Source organism: Wasmannia auropunctata, unplaced genomic scaffold (genome assembly GCF_000956235.1).
Source record: "Wasmannia auropunctata unplaced genomic scaffold, wasmannia.A_1.0 LD336045.1, whole genome shotgun sequence".
Lineage (NCBI taxonomy): Eukaryota > Metazoa > Arthropoda > Insecta > Hymenoptera > Formicidae > Wasmannia > Wasmannia auropunctata.
Genome location: NW_012026845.1, coordinates 136,069 through 151,895, shown reverse-complemented (window position 1 = coordinate 151,895; position 15,827 = coordinate 136,069). Strand labels below are relative to the sequence as shown.

General features: G+C 41.9%; 2 protein-coding genes across 2 annotated transcripts in view; both read right to left on the bottom strand.

The window, feature by feature from the left end:
* Positions 1 to 1,582, bottom strand: part of LOC105451763 (monocarboxylate transporter 8-like) — an 86,015-nt gene extending 84,433 nt beyond the window's left edge. Inside the window, exon 1 of the mRNA XM_011692426.1 lies at positions 265 to 1,582. Within this exon, the coding sequence (XP_011690728.1) occupies positions 265 to 1,582 (1,318 nt within the window). The remainder of the gene's footprint in view (positions 1 to 264) is intronic.
* Positions 1,583 to 8,119: 6,537 nt separating this feature from the next.
* LOC105451758 overlaps positions 8,120 to 15,827 on the bottom strand; it is a 9,176-nt gene continuing 1,468 nt past the window's right edge. Inside the window, exons 2-3 of the mRNA XM_011692418.1 lie at positions 10,282 to 10,561; positions 8,120 to 9,240 (exon numbers count right to left, since the gene is read on the bottom strand). Coding sequence (XP_011690720.1) covers positions 8,160 to 9,240; positions 10,282 to 10,561 — 1,361 coding nt within the window. The 3' untranslated portion in view covers positions 8,120 to 8,159. The remainder of the gene's footprint in view (positions 9,241 to 10,281; positions 10,562 to 15,827) is intronic.

Here is a 15,827-nt window from a genome sequence, read left to right as displayed (position 1 = left end):
TATATATATACATATATGTGTGTGTACATAGACCACATCGATATCCTACCATTAATCGTCAGTGGTTATTATCGACGTGCTAATTACGAATATATCGCCAGAATAGAGAGTTAATTAATCGAGCTTATGAGTATTATATATTTATCAAGAATTGCATCTATTTATTATATTAATTATATTATATGTGAAGTACTTTTTATACAAGTTTTAAACTGTTTATAAAATTAATTTTCGATGCATTAGGGATATCAGATAACCTCTTACCTGCGCTATGTAACGGGGGATGTTTGAATTTCCGCTCGGCCGTTATATGCCAGCATCCGGGCGCGGCGAGTTGCAGACCCACCCCGATGAAATGCACCAATACCGAACACGTGACAATGACGTATCCCCAGCCTCCCTCGGGGTAATAATGCCGTCTCAAAGTAGCCTCCTTTCTGAAGTCCACTGTCGGTCGCGCCGGCGACAAGTCGTAGCTCTTTCTCAGTTGCTCCAGCTTTTTACCGTCCCTATCCACGTTTCTTGCCTCCCCGATTAGACGGTCCCCCTGCCAGATATCCTTGCTTTGATGCCCCTCGGCGCGCGCCTCCTTTTTTTCACGTCCGACCAGATTATTGTCGCGTCGAACGCCGCGCGCGTTCGCGTCGTTTTTTCTGCCGCGCGAAGGGTAACGAAAGGGATCGATCTGCGAGCGGAGGACACCCTCGGACGTGCACTTTGGACAGGCGTGAAGATCGTTCTTCGATGAGAATGACATGGCTGTCACATAATCGTCGTAGTCCACCACCCTGATGTGCGGTGGCGAGGACGTGCGTCCTCTCGCCGCAGAGGACGTCGGCGAAACGGCAGTTTGATATTTTTTCCTCGTCTCATCCGTCTCTCGCGTTTGCGAATTGTTTGTTTGCGCGACGCTGACTGTGCGCTGGCTTTCATTTGCAACGTTCACTATGACATCAAAGGCATTCGTCGCCGCGAACGAGGGAGATTTGTTTTTCAGTTGTGCGGACGCTTCTTTGGCTTCTTCCCCGACATGCAGATTTCTCGGGAAATCCGTATCCGATGTACTTCTCACGATGGAGCCTCCTTTCGCGTCTCTCGTCCTCGCTTCGTTAATCTTCACGTGCGTGTCCGACTTACATCTCGATTGACCTCGGACAATGTTTTCTTCCAATACGATGACCGAGTTCCGATGAGCTGCGGTTGTCTCGATTAAAGAGAGACTGCGCGGCATGAAATATCGGCTGGTATTTTTTATACCCCTCGTCTCGTTATTCGCGTCGGACGAATTCTCGGAGAAATTCGCGGGTTTCTTATTTATAGGTGGCCTTCCGTCGATTAATCTTCGTTTTATCATCACGGACGCGACTCCTCCTCCTGGGGCGCATCGATCTAGAAGGATGACTTCTTCCAGGCAATTAGATCGCGGTGCAGTTTGTTCCAATCGATATACCGTCTCGCGGCTCGTTGGGATGATAGTAAAGGCACGGGATAAGGGATCGACGCGCACCTTCACTTTTTGCGGCGCTCGATCGGGCCAAGAGCTGCTGTGCCTCATTTTACTCTGTCTGCAGCGTATTGTCATGCTACGCCAGAAACTTTTACGGTCCACTCGAACGAGCACATTGTCGGATGAGACTCTTTCCCGTATCCTTTAGCGGGCAGATAACTCTTGTCCTCGGAGGCGAGGATTTGGCAATCCGCCTTGGCATACCGGCGATTTGTGTCCGCGCGGAAACAATAGGGATTATAGTCGATAGTAGCAGAATCTGCCGGGAGTACTTGAATATAATTTGCAAACGAGTCGCATTCCCGATGCGGTATACGCGCAAAGCGCGCGCACACGTGTAACCGTGCCGTAACTCTTCGTGGTAATCGTGCATATTTTATAAGTGTGTCACCGGGCGCGTTTTATGACGTTCACTCTATATATTTCCACTGGAGCGCGCGTTCAAAATAAATCAAAGTAAATCCGAGAGGTATCAATTTCTTCTGAATCTTCCTCCCCTATCGCGAAGAATTTTTACGTTTATTTTAAGACGAGCTCGCGAATTAAAGCAAGATATTTGATATTTACGACCGAGAAATGTAACGAGGCATTGATAACCGGCTGATTTTAAGGGGGGTTTTCTTTTTCGCGTGGATGCGTGAACGCGAGCGCCGATGTGATTGCAAATGTTTATTGCGCGAGATAATGATCTGCAAGATCCGATGATGGAAAGATGACTTCCGAGATGCAAGCGGTCCTGGCGAATGCGCCAGGATGACTGCTACGCACGTGCTGCTTACTCGCGATCAACCCTCTCTCTATGCTCTCTCTCTCTCGCTTTCTCTCTCCCTCTCATACTTTGGCGGATGGCAGGCGCATGCTTGCAGATACCCGACGAATCGCGAAAGCTGCGTTTTCCAGCTTTTTTGCTACAATGTGAGCGCTCATGTCGCGTGTTCATATGTCTCTGCTTCTCGCGAAGTTTATGGCGCGCGCATAATTTAGCGGAACACTTCTTGCAGATTTAGGCCTTGATCAAACTGAGCTCTCAATATCTGTACTTTATATCAAACTACTTTATTAATAATTAAAAGGGTTTCCAGGCTTTTTGCCTCTAAGATAAAATTATAACGAAGAAATAATATGAAATGAATTTACAAGCACATACTTATTTGAAAAATTTTACAAGAATGAACCATGGAGGTAAGAAATAACAGGAGGAAGTGTAAGGTCTTTTTGTTGGTGGGGATTACTATGCCGAATGTGATTGATTGGCCACAGTAATATGGCGTTTTATACAAACTTTATTGGAGTTCGGGATTACTACGCCAAATGTAATTGGTTGGCCACAGTAATATGGCGTTTTGTAATGTTCCTCCCTTACGTCTGCTTAGCCAGGCCGCGGGGGAATATGCTCCCTCCTGTTATTTCTTATCTCCATGGAATGAACCATGTAAAAGAGATTTTTATCTCTTTTTCTTTTTTAATTTTACACGAGAAGAACGATTTCGTTGAACGATCTAAAAATTTTGCTAAATACAGATTTGAAAATAATTCTTGTTTGATCATCAAAATAATTTGTTGGAAAGTTAAAAATTATAAGCATTGCTATAAAACATTTTAATATTCTAACAATCATTGTGACTTTCCAACAAAATTATTTTGATTATTCAACAAAAATTATTTTCAGATTTGGATCTACCAAAATTGGTCTTTCCGTGTATTAAAGTTTTTTTTTTAAATTAATATTGAACATGTCGGCTTTAATCGACTGGATTTAATTGACAGATATGATTTCATATCTGGCATGAAAGTGTTATTCAAATGTCTCTTCGGAAGTTTCAAACTGCCTCTAGTTACATAATCTGTATGGCTATAAATATATACCCGCAGGAATGACTAATCCGCACAGTCATTTAAGTTTAGCGAACTTACGGATCCAAGCTCATCATATAGTGGAGACACTCACATATATTTACACAATTCTATACACATATACACATATTGTTTATTTACCACAACGATATAACAAAAATGTTCGATGTAATAAAACGATATAATAAAAATTGTCATTTTTAATTTGTAAATTTATTGCAAAAAGGAATGAAAACATAAAGAAAAAAAGAACATACTTTAAAGGAACATATATCGCCATTCCTCTACAATCAGTCATATTCAAATTGCATTTCAAAATTTTAAAGATTTGAAACATTCAAACTTATTTTTCGAAAAATTTTGTTATCTGAGATATGTGAAGTGCAATAGATAGATAAAGAAAAAAAAGATAAATAGAAGTAAAAGATTAACTAACTAATTATATAAGAGTATTTAATTATTCTTTATAATTTCTTATAATCATATAGATACTATTGTAATAAGTATTCATTGATAAATTTGAAGAAGATTACACATTTATATATTAGCACCGTAAATTCATAAATTCTTTTCTCTATATAATTTCAACTTCATAATGTTTTAAATCACATTATCTTAAAGAAGCTCGTATTACACGTTAAATTCTTTTGATACGTTTATGTATAATAACGTAAGTTCTGTTCTCTATACAACTTCAACTTTATAACATTTTAAATCACATTATCTTAAAGAAGCCCGTATTACACGTTCTTTTGACACATTTATATATGCTAACGTAAATTCGTAAATTCTCTTCAACTTCATAATGTTTTAAATCACATTATCTTAAAGAAGCCCGTATTATACGTTCTTTTGACGTTGAACGCCCCAATTTGTCTCGCGAAAACGGGGAAATTGTAGTCTCGGAGAATTCAAGCTTGTTTCTAGAGCGGTCTCTGTAATGCTATTATGCTTTCCATTTACCTCTCATCGTGTAGAAACTGACCTACCTTTACGACGCGTGCGATCAGTCGTTCACAACGATCCGAGGAAAGCCGTCTAAACAATGAGAGCTACAACTTGGGGCGGTGTCGGGAATGAATGATGAATTCCTCGACGGGGGAAAATGGGTGGCGAAAGGCAGAAACAGGCACAGGAGAGAAACGACCGACGAGGATCGTTCGGAGGAGGAGAGGAAGAGAGAGAGAGAGAGAGAGAGAGAGAGAGAGAGAGAGAGAGAGTCGTAAAAATTCGTTCGCTCGGGAGATTACCCGCGGCGATGTCATCGTCGGCAAGGACGCGGCGATCATGCACGTTTATTCGACTGCGCGCGTCTGCAATAATATGACATTTCTCGTCTTTTTTCCTGCAGGAATAACAGCTCAAGTATAGTTGGCGCCTTGTTCGAGGCGAGGATGTCGCGGTTGGAAAATGCACACGGACTGGCGAAGGCATTATTACCGATGATATACGAATTCCACATGCGGAAGTTCGCGGAAGGGGGGAGGGGGTGGAGGAAAGATAAAGCTTCCGTCGTCGTCGTGACATCGCCGTCGTCTTCGTCTTCGTCGTCGTTGTCGTTGTTTTCGGCGCGATGCGAAAGGGATAGACTGCAAGGATGCGGGTGTTTGGATGCACGCGGTAGCGCGTCGATAAATTTAGGCGGGCGATGAGCGCATGCGAGTTCCTTCAGATGCGCGCGTGCAGCCTCTCTTAAAGTTCGCGTGATTTATCGCCGCATTAATTCGGGATCGGTCTTGGCTCCAGCGAAGCGGTGAATGTGACACCGGCGCGAATTTTATCACGCGTTGTCGGACGGACGTCTCCTCCGCGGATACTTTGTTAAGTGGAGCACGGCTCCTCTCCGTCCGTCGTGCGAAAATATTCTGCGGTCGAATTAACGCGCCTCGCGCGAGAGACGTTCAATGGAACCCCTCAGGCGTGACTTAGCGAGATTACTTTGTCAGCTTGGAAAAAAAACAAAAAAAAACGTTGTAACTCAAACGCCGCGGATATAAATCAGTAAAGAGATACGTGCGCTAACGTGCACGGGCCGAAGGATATAATGAGATTTATGATGGATTGGATGCTGCTCAGCTAAAATTTTAATTCCCGAAACTGTGTGTACGCCGCGGGAGTGTTAACTCATTTATATCCACTGTTTCGCTTTCACAACATATTGTACCGATCGTAAAGTCTGTATGATGCAATTGGATCTAACCATGAATATAAAGCAGCTACTTGCGTAATTGGATTGTGAACATATTTTACGATATAGCTGTAGCCAAATATATGTTTTTATTGAAATACTTTTTATTTTGCGAATATTGAAGAGTTTTGACGACTTATTGATGTTTCATTTTTTTTTTAAACTATGCACAGAGAAAAATATTTCCTTACATTCAGTATTTCTATTTGTTTGATTTTCAATTGTTTATTTTATTGAAACAATATAATTTTTAAATGAAATATTATTTTGTAGAATAGAAATTTTGTTGCATTTAATTATATTGTTTAGAGCAGAGAAAACACAATTGTTTGAAACAATTCTTTTCGACATTTGTCAAATCTAAAAGTTAAAGAAATATTTTTCTTTGTGTACAAAATAAAAATCTTTTATACGAATTAAAAATGTTAAAATTTCAGAGGCCAGAAGTAGGACTTGAACTTTTATTAGGCTAATAAAATGGATGTATTAAAATCATGAGAGTGATCGATAAAAGTAGAGTGAGTATATATGGGTTAGACGAATTTATTCGAATTTATTCAAATTGACGGTGTGACGAGGCTAATCTTGAACTAGGCGAAAAATCAGGAACAAGATCTTCACGGTGTAACAGCAAGTTTGCGAGTATAGTGGCTGGCGCGGGTTACTCCCCATTTTAGCGGCGCGTTATCAGGTCGATCTGTCTCGCTTGTACGAGACATTATTATATGTAACTAGAACGATCTTGATGCGTATGTTATTTCTCGGTGCTTGCTCTCAACCTGGTCTCCCCGGCTGATAGCACAACCCCGGCTGATCGATATATACTCGAAGAGTACGACGGGCAAACTTTTCTTCGTCCTTATACGACCATCGTATCCCTCTAAAAGTTTGCGGGGAGTTCGGTTATTGCATTTTGAAGTCGCTGCAGCGAAATTTGAAGAATCGGCGAAACGACACGTCGAAAAGTGCTCGGGCACGCCGTGAATGTCTGCGAATAATTTCAGCGTTCCGCGAACTGACTTATCTCCTTCTACCTCGCGGACGGAAATGGCATTCCGCTTTTATCTTCGTGCCTTGTAACAAGTTTTCAGAGAATGCGGATACGACCCGTACTCCCTTATGATCTATTAAATCTAGTTACGACCTTGATCGCGCGCTCGCGCCGCGCTCGATACGAGTCGTAAAACTTATCCGAGAGAATCGCGGTCGCATCTCAAACGATCGTACCTTTGTTTGTCTTCCGCCGCGGAATTTATCCTCCGCCACGGATGCTCGCGCGCACAGGAGCCGTCTGCCGCGATTTTATCCGTGAAAATTATGTTTGACGCCGATCGCACCGTAACGCGCCAGCCGTTCTCTGCGCATCGAGGCGATCTGATCTGATGCAGTCTAATCAGCCGATAACGAGAGCGATAGAAATTCCTTTTGTGGCCGTTTGAGGCGCGAGGGCATTTTGACCCGCGTACACACGTGCAGAACGAGATCTTGAGCGCTAATGGATGACCACCAAACCGCCACTTTAGCGAGATTGAAACTGTCGTTCACACGTACCGAGCATGATGGATGCGGTGCTTTATAAAGTCGTTCGCTCCTCGTACGTACTCGTTAACTCAAGAGACTCTTATACCTTTCCTATGCTTTCCTTCGCGTAAATAGCGCGTTCGTTTCGTCTCATTTGATAAACGCGTCAGATGGCTGAGGAGGCCACGGCGCGGCGCGAAAAGCAGTTCTTAGGCTGTTAAAGGCGCTCGAATATTTCGAAGCGCTTCGGATCTTGTGCCTTGAAAGCTATCAGCTTTGCTTTTGTCGTTTTTAAACGCGTTTTCCAATTATTGCGCCCGACCATTACAAACTCAAGCATCAATCTTGAAGGCTCATCAAACATGCCTTTGTCATTTTAAATGCTTTCCAATTATTGCCCCAGCTGCAATAATTCCAAGACTGAAAAGCGTGATGTCTGCTTTTGTGTCATTTTACACGGTTTTCAATTATCGTGTCCGGTCGCTATGTGATTTTTTTTTGCTTACCAAGTCTGAAAAGCGTCTGGCTTGCTTTTGTCTTTTTACATGTTTCCGATTATTGCATTTGACCGCGCGTAATAATTTTAAGTACAACGCTCGAGAAACGTCACTGTTATTCTTATTTTATATCACTGGCTCTGGGTGCTGTCATTTTCTAGGTGACCTGTTTCATTTCGGAGGGGACGATACGAATGGTACGGAAAGCGTTTAAATTATTTCTGTACATTGGATTTTAATCGGATGAATCAAAACTTTCTGTTTTGTATATCCATTATTAAATTATATTTTTTTAATCTAAGACATTCGATAATAAAAACAAAACGTGAAAAAATTTAATTGATCTATGCAAAGAAAGTCATTCATGTATGCACATTTACGTGTGTTTGCTTTCAATTAATTTTTGTTATATTGCGTTAACACAAAGCAAACATTGAACATTAGTAATTAATATGCTTTAATATTTTGATTATTTAAAAATAAACGCGCGTCTCAAAATGATCTTAAAGGAATCTCGAGGATCATTGATCGACAGATAAGAAAAGACGACGATTTCGAAAAGAATTTTTATTATTTACAATATCACTATAATCTATGGCAGGGCGTCGAGATCGGCCAAGGCGATCTTCATCCTCGTCTTGAGCTCGTCCGCGTAGCGCAAAGCGGATTCGTCGATCCTAACGTCCTCCATCAAGAGATCGCAATCGAGATGTCGGCTGTCGCAGGCCCGATGATGGTGCTTGAGCACGTCGTTTGAGTCCAGATGATGAGCCCGTCTGGTGGACGGGTTCAGCGTGGTTAGGGCGTAGTGATTGTGCACCGTTAACGCGCGCCTCGTGGAGACGAAACTTTTCACCGAGTCGCCCTCGGGCGAGATACTGGCCGTTCGCATGGTATCCAGATAGTCCGTATAGCCGGCCGAGCGATCGGTCTGACTCTTGTTTTGCAGCTCGGGAAAGAAATAGGCATTGCGTACTGAGTACGAGGCGAAGTCCTTGAAGCTTCTGCCGAGCTTCGCGCGCTCGTCCAGCAGCAATTCGTGCCAGGTCCTGCGTCTGGTCGGCACGATCGCCTCGTCGATGTCGATCGGCACCACGAACTCCGACCGGTGAAGATTCTCGTAGAAGCAGTGATTGTACGGGATCAGCTCCATCCGCCTCTTCGTCCAAATGTCCTCGCTGAAGAATCGCCGTCGGGCCGTCCTCTCGTTCGGCAGATCACCCGGCAGGCGGAGCTCGAACCACCGCACCACGTTCGATCGCTCGTACAAGCGCAGGACCTTGAGCACGTTCTCGTGCACGTTGAACACGTAGAAGTAGAAGAGATTGGCGCCCAGAATGCGATGCAGCTCGACGAAGGCTATCAGTTTGTGCGAGATGTCCTCGTCGAAGTCCAGTCCTTTGATGCACAGGGTGAACTGGCGCCTCTTCCGCTCGGCAAAAGCCCCGTCGCCGAATTCCGAGCGGGTCGTTAAACTATGACTAGCATTCTCGTGGCACGGACTCGGACCCACGTGTACCCGGGACGTATGGCGCACCGAGCCGTCCAACGGCAATTGACAATTCACTAGGATCCCGGTGTAACTGTCCGCCGCGTCGCCCCATTCGTCCAACCAGATCGTCGAGACGAGCGCCTCCACGCTCAACGATCGCGTCCTCCCGTGCTCCCGGTACCTGAAGAAGCACACAATGAGACCAAAACGGCTTAATCCGTCTTTTCCGATCGAAAGGACGCGTTGGTTAATCGTCGAGTATATAGCGGAAAGAACATCTGCACGCACCGTGGAAGGTATTCATATAGAGATATTTATAACGCGGTCTTTCAACCGTGCCATTTTAAGCGAATACGCTCCGTTTCGCGCCGTTGCTGACGTTTGCATTACTCACTTCTAACGCTTATACTCGAAACAACTAACAACTAACTTGTATGCAAAGTGGGGAAGTTCAATCCGCGTTAACGAAGTTTAATCGTCGAAATTAAAAGTACGAAATAAATTAAGATATACTTTGTCCGTGCTTGATATTAATGTACGTTACGTACGTAAGTTACGTCCCGTGTGTCATAAATTTTACGTGAAGTTTGTTGAAAGAAACAAACATTCCAGCACTTTTCTCACAACATTCTCACGACAGAAAGAAGCGAAACAGACAGATGGACACGCGAGCCAATTTTATATCTTAACTGATAACGAATTTATCGTCCATTATTTTTATTCATTAAAATGTTTAAAGCAGTTTAAAATTACACTTCGGTAATTAAGCTTAAAATTTAAAGCATATTGTGTCAAATTTACACAATTTATTTAACTGACAATAAATATCAGTAACGATCGTGGAGTGTTTCACACACTTGAGATGAGCAAACGTCAACACGATACAAAGTGGAGCTTATAATATTTTTATATGTGAATCTTACAATTGCGCAATTTAATTGCTAATGTAATTTAATTTAATTTTGATTACAGGGATAGAGGAAATATTTACATTAATAACCTAAATAATTTAGTTATTTTATTTAATTATTCTCATTGAATTTATTAAAGATGGTTGATACTAAAATCAAGTCAAGTTGTTATTGCGTGATTTGTAGAAGCGATAGGCGACATAACGCGCTCGTTTATGAGCATCCTTTAGTGATTCTCTTTTCCTTGATACTTAGCGTGCGTCAGAGATAGACGAGTAACGGGCTGCATCACGACGTGAAAAATGGCTCACCATATAGTGCAGAAGAGCGCGGAGGGCGGCAGGGCGCCTCGTTTAACGCCAATCACTCTGATGCTCGGGTAACCGGCGATTCTGAGGTCCAAGTGGGCGCTGTACAGGAAGAGCTGTCCCGGGATTGTCTCGAGCCATTTCGTGCCGGGCAGCTCGTATGCGTTTAACGCCATTCCGTGCGTTCCATTACCATCGCACTGCTTGGTGGGCCTGTAATCGAGTGCCAATCTACGGGCCCACGAATAAGCGACGATGCTTCTTGTGCCTGGCGGTTCACCCCCTAGAACATGCGCAAAGAAGTCGTTTGATCGGAACGAATGAGAGAAAGCACTTGGTGAAGTTAATTGTGGTTAGGGGGAGGGAGAGGGGGAGGGGCTCGGTGAAGAGAATAATGCTAACTCACGTTTTTGCTTTAAGAGAATAATGCGCGCACTTCGTATTATATAGGTATCGCAGAGTCGGCACTACCCTTGTGCTGTAGCTATATCTTTGAGAATATAATTAAAATTTCCGACTTTTATTTTAACCTGATCAAGTAGTGTGTATTATAGAAGGCGTAGTGCGCATTCTGCAAATGCATTTCGTACATTTTGTATCGACATATTTATCATATGTGCAACTGTTATACGTATTACATTGACGAAAGACCAAAGTTGAATTAATGATACATTGTTTTATAATTCTCTTTCACGATGAAATAACGTATCTTTCAATGTATATTTTTGCAGGAGAATCGATCGCTATTATTTTTTCAGTCATTTTTATAAATTCAACTCCAAATCCGTTAAGCTTCTTACAACTGACATGGAAACACAGCCATAAATATGGCTAATATTTTGTGTGAGTTTTATTTTGTGTCCATCGCTCTTCGAAAGAGTATTGTTAAATAATACAGAAAGCCAATTGATTTTTAGCGCGTGACACTAAGATTTTAATAGGGAAAAATGTTTCTGATTCAAAAATTTACACTAAATTCAGCACTGCATAGCAAAACGTCGAAAACAAATAGATTCGTGAAAACAAAATATCAGAATATTATTTAAATGATATTTAAACATCTTTTTACCATTAATAAAACTTCTAAATTTTACATTTACGAGTATATATATTATATTAAAATGATATTAGAATAAGCAATATTTATTTTATTGAATAAATTAAGGGTAGAGGGGGGCAAATAGTGACGGATTTTTTCCTCTCTCCCCTACAAGCTAATTTCAAATTTACAAAATATGATATTTCACTAAAAGAGTACTTTTCACTTTCAAATATACAAAAAGCTTAATTAAATTTTCTACAAATCATGTATACGGGCTAGAATTTTATAAAAACTAAAACCTACATTTGTCACTATTTGCCCCACCCTATGGGTAAATAGTGACACCCTATGGGACAATTACAAAATACATAATTATTATCTCTTAATCGATCTTTCTTTTGACATTTTGATTAAATAAGGTAATTTATATTAATTTCTATACTCTGCCATACGTAAATTTTTATTTATTAATAAATAATAGTAGTAACATTATTTGTTAATATTTCTTATTGAAAATCACATTTATTCTGGATCTTGTCTTGTAACTAATCTCACATTATCTCAAATAAATTAGAAAAATCACATTCAAAATATTAAAAAAGCTTATTAAAAGCTTGTCATTATTTACCCAACTAAAAATTGTCATTATTTGCCGCAGAAGCTACTTTTTCCTTTAAAACTTTACTGAAAGAAATAAAATTAATATACAAGCATAGGAATTATATCAAAATAGAGGAAAAAGGTACTGTATGACACAGAATATGTTAGGTCTTATTCAATAATTCAGCAATTCATGAAATATAACTTCAAATATAAAAAAAAGATTCAGGTTTTACCTTATTTCACGAATGCAAAATTTTTAAACTTCTCCGCTAGCTATATTTGGCTTTTGATTTTTACGGCTTTTTCATAAGATGATTAAATGTTTGAGAACTGTCTTTCTGTTAACGAGTAGTGGTAAAATAGACGCGGGAAAGGAGAGAAATTTAAAGTGACACTATTTACCCCTTGTCACTATTTGCTCTCTCTTCCCTTACATAAAATTTTTCTCGTTTTGAATAGTATTTATATTTATAATATGACACGCTGATTTTAATATATTATAGAACATAACATCATTTATTTATCTGATAAGATAAATTTTGTACGATTTGACATTTACAATGTTTGGACATGATTCCCTCCATATGTTTCTATATTATCCGGATTCAAAGGTAAATAATGCATATTCATGTAGCTCGAGGTACTCTACACTCAAAGTTTCATCCGCGTTAACTAGTTAACTAGTTTCGGTCGACTGTGTTTTCTTGTGAGAGCAAGTGCCTGCCCGCGCCACCGCCAATATACCGTGCAGTATATACACCAACTGCATACTGTCCGTAGCTTATCAGAACTTTTACGCTATTACGCCGATAGCATCGCCTGCATTCCACTTACTTACTGGTATATCGTCTTATAATTTCTGCGAGTGTAATGTCGTGGCTGTGCCGTTCGTTTTATTGAACGTCAACTTATTGTCGAAGCCAATCGATTCTCGATCTTATCCGCCGCGCGGAGGATCGCGCGGAGTCGACGCGAAGACATTGACTCTGCAGCGCGAGCGGAACGGAAGTGACACGTCCGTGTGCCAGAAACGAGTACGCGCCGTATTATGAATACATACATTCACGACCGTATGCCTGTATTGGGGAGCATTTGCTCTACAGTATTCGCTCTCTCCTCGCTTATCAGTGCCGCACGATAGTCCTCGTAATTGCAATTTCCATATATTCCAGCGCGCGACACTCTGGTAATGCTCAAAGGGAGAAAGGCGCGCGGGCAGGGAAAATTAGCTGGGCGGAATTTCAATCGACCTGACCGCTAATTAGGCTCCCCAATGTCGAATACGCCCGGTCTACCCGCGGAGAAACTCGTTTCCCCGCGGTGCGGTCACGAGCCAGAGCGGACCCCGTGGCGGATTTGCTCCCTTTTCTTTTTGTCCGTGCATTAATGCATTTATAATAAATGTATTTATGGAATACGACAGGATTCGCGCAGACGCGTCCGAGTGCGCCCTGCGCCTCTCTTCGAGGGTGATAATAAATCTATGCCGTTGATAGCTTTAAGGACTCTCGTTACGTCTCGTTTATAATTATTTCTGCGAGACAGCGACCGCGGTGACGGCGGCGGCGATGACGACCTGCACGGTGGCGGCGCGGTCGGACGAGTAAAAAAGAAGGAGGAAAAAAAAGGGGGGAAAAAATAAAATAAGAGACGTCACGCGCCGTGTCGGCGTCTGCGGGTAAATTTATGGCACTATATATACGTTTCGTGACTCGTCTCGTTTGCAATTACTCGTCTTCGACGTATATGGATCGCGAGCGTTATTGACGAGACGGGACTATTTCCCGGACGATCTCGACGCGTCGAGCGAGCGCGGTATAGGATAACGAGACTGGCCGAGCCTACTGATCCATCGTCTCCGCGGCCAATATAGGGAGGGGGTAAGATGATGGTCCCGTCATGGTGTGTCGTTAAAAGTCGGCGTTTGACCCGAACCGGGGCCGACCGACGGTGGGTATTACGTGTTTGCGTGCCACGAGTATTCTTCGTGACTTCGTGCCCTTTACTTGCCCTCCTCTCCACCGACCGTCCGTCGCGGCCACGCTCCGCGAGGTTTACGAGAAGGTAAACGCGGGCCTCACGAGAGAAAGAGAGAGAGAGAGAGAGAGAGAGGGAGAGGGGGGGGGGGGCATTCGTACCATGCTAGAAAATACGCTAATGCACACCGGCGTTCTCATGGAAATCACACTGTCAGGGCGGAGAGTGAATCTACAGCTGCGGCTACAGAGATAAATCAGCAAATAAATCGCGCGTTGATTTTTCTAAAGGCCCGTCGCTTTAATTAGTTAGAAATTACTCTCGAACAAGAGAGGAACACTTATCCTTTAACTAATTGAAGTACGTGACCCCAAAACTCGTATGTCTGGATAAGAATCGCAATTATTACCTCCCTCCCCGTGTACATCGTAATTATTATTACTCCCGTAATTAACTAAATATACTCGTTTTCACGTCGTAAAAACAATCTGAATTTATGTACTCGTAATTTACGTGTAGCGTTAAATATATGTATATGTATGCGCGTGGGCCATTTGATTCTCATCCACGAGAGACGAGTGGGGTCCTCGCGCGAGGCAGACAAATCTCGTATAGGCTTTGTCGAGGAGAGCCGGTCCGTGAATATATACGAATATCTCGGTGTAGCCTCGGTCTCTCCCCGGCCGCACTGCGATACTCGATCGGCTGTCATAATTCCCGCGAAATGTTTGTATGGTAGAAGCGAAGGTGAATTACGCGAAAGCGCTGCGCGAGTCGACGGGCGGTCACTCGATGAATCACGTCATAAATTACGTCGACTAATGAAGTCGCTACTACCAAAGAACAGCGCCGAGATTTACGTCCTTGGCGAGCTTTAGGCCAAAGCTTCGAGGTTTATTTATAACTTCGTATCGCGTTCCTTTTGCGCCTCCTCGCGCACTCGGTGTGTTATCTTCGTATCTTTTTAGCTTCTCTTTCGCGGGAGGGAGGGCGGGGGGGGGGAAGGGGAGCGTGTACATACGCACATTGCGTGCAGGGCCCTGTTGAATCTTTGCGGTGCGTAGCGCGGTTTGATCGGTATCGGCCCTCGAAGCGAGTCATTTATGTAGTCATATTCGTTGTTAGTATTAGAAAGCGTGTATAGTACCCGTGCAATTACTTGCGATGAACGTGCGTTTAAAAAAGTAGATAGCAACACTTTATTCCTCGCTCGGCCGGATAACATTTCAATGCTGAGAAACTTCACGCGACTAGCTAGAAAATAGCGCGTACCGAGAGTTTAACAAACGCTCGCGGGTACTTCGAATAAGTTTACCGCGTGCGAATCCTTCCTTCGTATACCGTACGTGTCAAGGAACTTAACGCTTTGCAATCTGAAGTTTGTATTAAGTTTATACGATAACTAAACTGCTGCACGAGTACGTTAACTGTTACTTTCTTTTGTCTTTTCCTCGCGTTTCTGTACGTTGCTATTGTGTATACGTAAGATAAGATGAAAAGACGGGCGTTTACGGATATATGATGTGCGTCTGCCGCCCACGCGCGTTTGTAGTAACTTTTGTAAAACGTCGTGTTGTAAAGCGCTTTTAAAATTACGTTCAACATTGCATTGCCTAAATTTGTTAATGATTAAAATATACGTAATAATAATAGAATTTTGTGTTGTATTGTAGCCCCCCAGATAATTATAACTTTTATGACATTATATTAAACAATTGTTAAAATGTATTAAAATTAAATTATAATTAATTTTAAAATATTATTTCAATAGTAAATTTATTTTTTTGACAGTTATTTGTAAAAATATATTTTGAATTGTTATAAAATCTTATATGTATAAATATTGATTGGAGATAATATTTCTTATAAAATTCTTCTACAGCAAGAGTATATTATTAATATTTTCAAGTTTTATATTTAGTTTTTA